A 1,368-nucleotide genomic window follows, 5' to 3' on the forward strand; every position below is an offset into this window, starting at 1 on the left:
CTTCATACTTTTCTACTGGATGGTTAAGACCAAGGTAAAGCAGGACCTGTGCAACAAGAGTTGTAGCTTTTTGGTCTGACAAGGTCAGTGAAATGCCCTCAGGATTTATTCTGAGATCCTGCACCTCAGATTGTAGAACCTTTGTCAGTGTCAGCCATGTGGATGAGTCACGGCCAATGCTTGGCCCCTTTTTATTTTTTGAGACAAGGTTTCTCTAAATTGCTCAGGCTGGCCTCAAACTTGTGATCCCTGACTCAACCTTCCAGTAGCTGGACTACAGGCAGGTGGCACCATACCTGCCTCTGGGCTACTTCTGTGTTTGTCTCTTCTAGGAGACGTTTCTCACATCCTTACGCTGACTTATTTTCACGTGTGGTAAAAGCAGTGCACATCCTAACAAGAGCTATACAGGCCAAGCTGGGGACAGCTCAGCGACATAAGCACCTGCTTGGCAAGCGCAAGAGCCCACGTTTGATCCTCAGCATATCGGGGAAAAAACACAGAAAAGTGTACACAGGACGGTAATTACTTTACACATTTACCAAAGGTATTTCTAGAATCTTACAGTCACTAAATAAAATATCCCTGTATAAGCTATAGAGCAAAGTTTCCTATTTGGTTAAATCATCTCATTAGAACAGTTACCCAGTGAAACTTAAGAGCAAACGATGAAATAAGAAATGGGTACTGAAAACCACATTTTGGAGCAGCAGGGCAGTGTTAATCCACCCCCCGTCCTCGCTCTGGACCCCTGCACTCCCACTCTACAGTACAGAAGACCGCATCTCCGCTTCCCACCTGCTCTCCCGGCTCATCCAGCTCGCGCTCCAAGTCCTCCAGCACCGTCACCGCCTCGTCCCCGCTCTGGGGATGCCGTTGGCGCACCCAGGCCTGCAGCTCCCCGGGCAGGACGGCCAGGAACTGCTCCAGCACCAGCAGCTCCACGATCTGCTCCTTGCTGCGGGTCTCGGGCCGCAGCCACTGGCGGCAGAGCTCGCGGAGCTGGCGCAGCGCCTCCCGGGGCCCGGGGGTCTCCCAATAGCAGAACTGCCGGAAGCGGCGGCGAGAGAGCTCGGCGGGACCCGCCCCGCCCCGCGGCTTGCGCGGCCCTGGGTCCCAAGCATGGCCCTCCTCCTTCACCGTCACCTGGACGATGTCCCCCGGCTGCCCCGCAGCCCCGCCGGCCGCCATCCTGCCCCCGAGGCCCGAGCGCCGGGCTCCGCCCCTGGCCCGGAGGCTCCGCCCTAGCAGAGCGGGCGCGGGACCACCGCAGCCGCCGCCGGCGAGCCGCACTCCTTCGCGCCGCAGCGCAGCCCGCTCCCTCCCTCCGCGCGGCCGCCGCTCCCCGGCTGGCAAGAGCCCGCGCTA

General features: G+C 58.4%; 1 protein-coding gene across 4 annotated transcripts in view; it reads right to left on the minus strand.

Moving 5' to 3' along the window:
* The window catches only part of LOC101579118 (zinc finger and SCAN domain-containing protein 23), a 21,064-nt gene extending 19,696 nt beyond the window's left edge, over positions 1-1,368 (minus strand). For all 4 annotated transcript variants that reach the window (XR_002820510.1, XR_002820511.1, XM_023712091.1 and 1 more), the window contains exon 1: positions 799-1,368. Coding sequence is in view for 2 of the 4 variants with exons in the window: in XM_023712091.1 (XP_023567859.1) it covers positions 799-1,191 (393 nt within the window). In the remaining 2 variants the exon portion in view is untranslated. The remainder of the gene's footprint in view (positions 1-798) is intronic.

Source organism: Octodon degus, unplaced genomic scaffold, assembly GCF_000260255.1.
Source record: "Octodon degus isolate 3935 unplaced genomic scaffold, OctDeg1.0 scaffold00023, whole genome shotgun sequence".
NCBI classification, from domain to species: Eukaryota; Metazoa; Chordata; class Mammalia; order Rodentia; family Octodontidae; genus Octodon; species Octodon degus.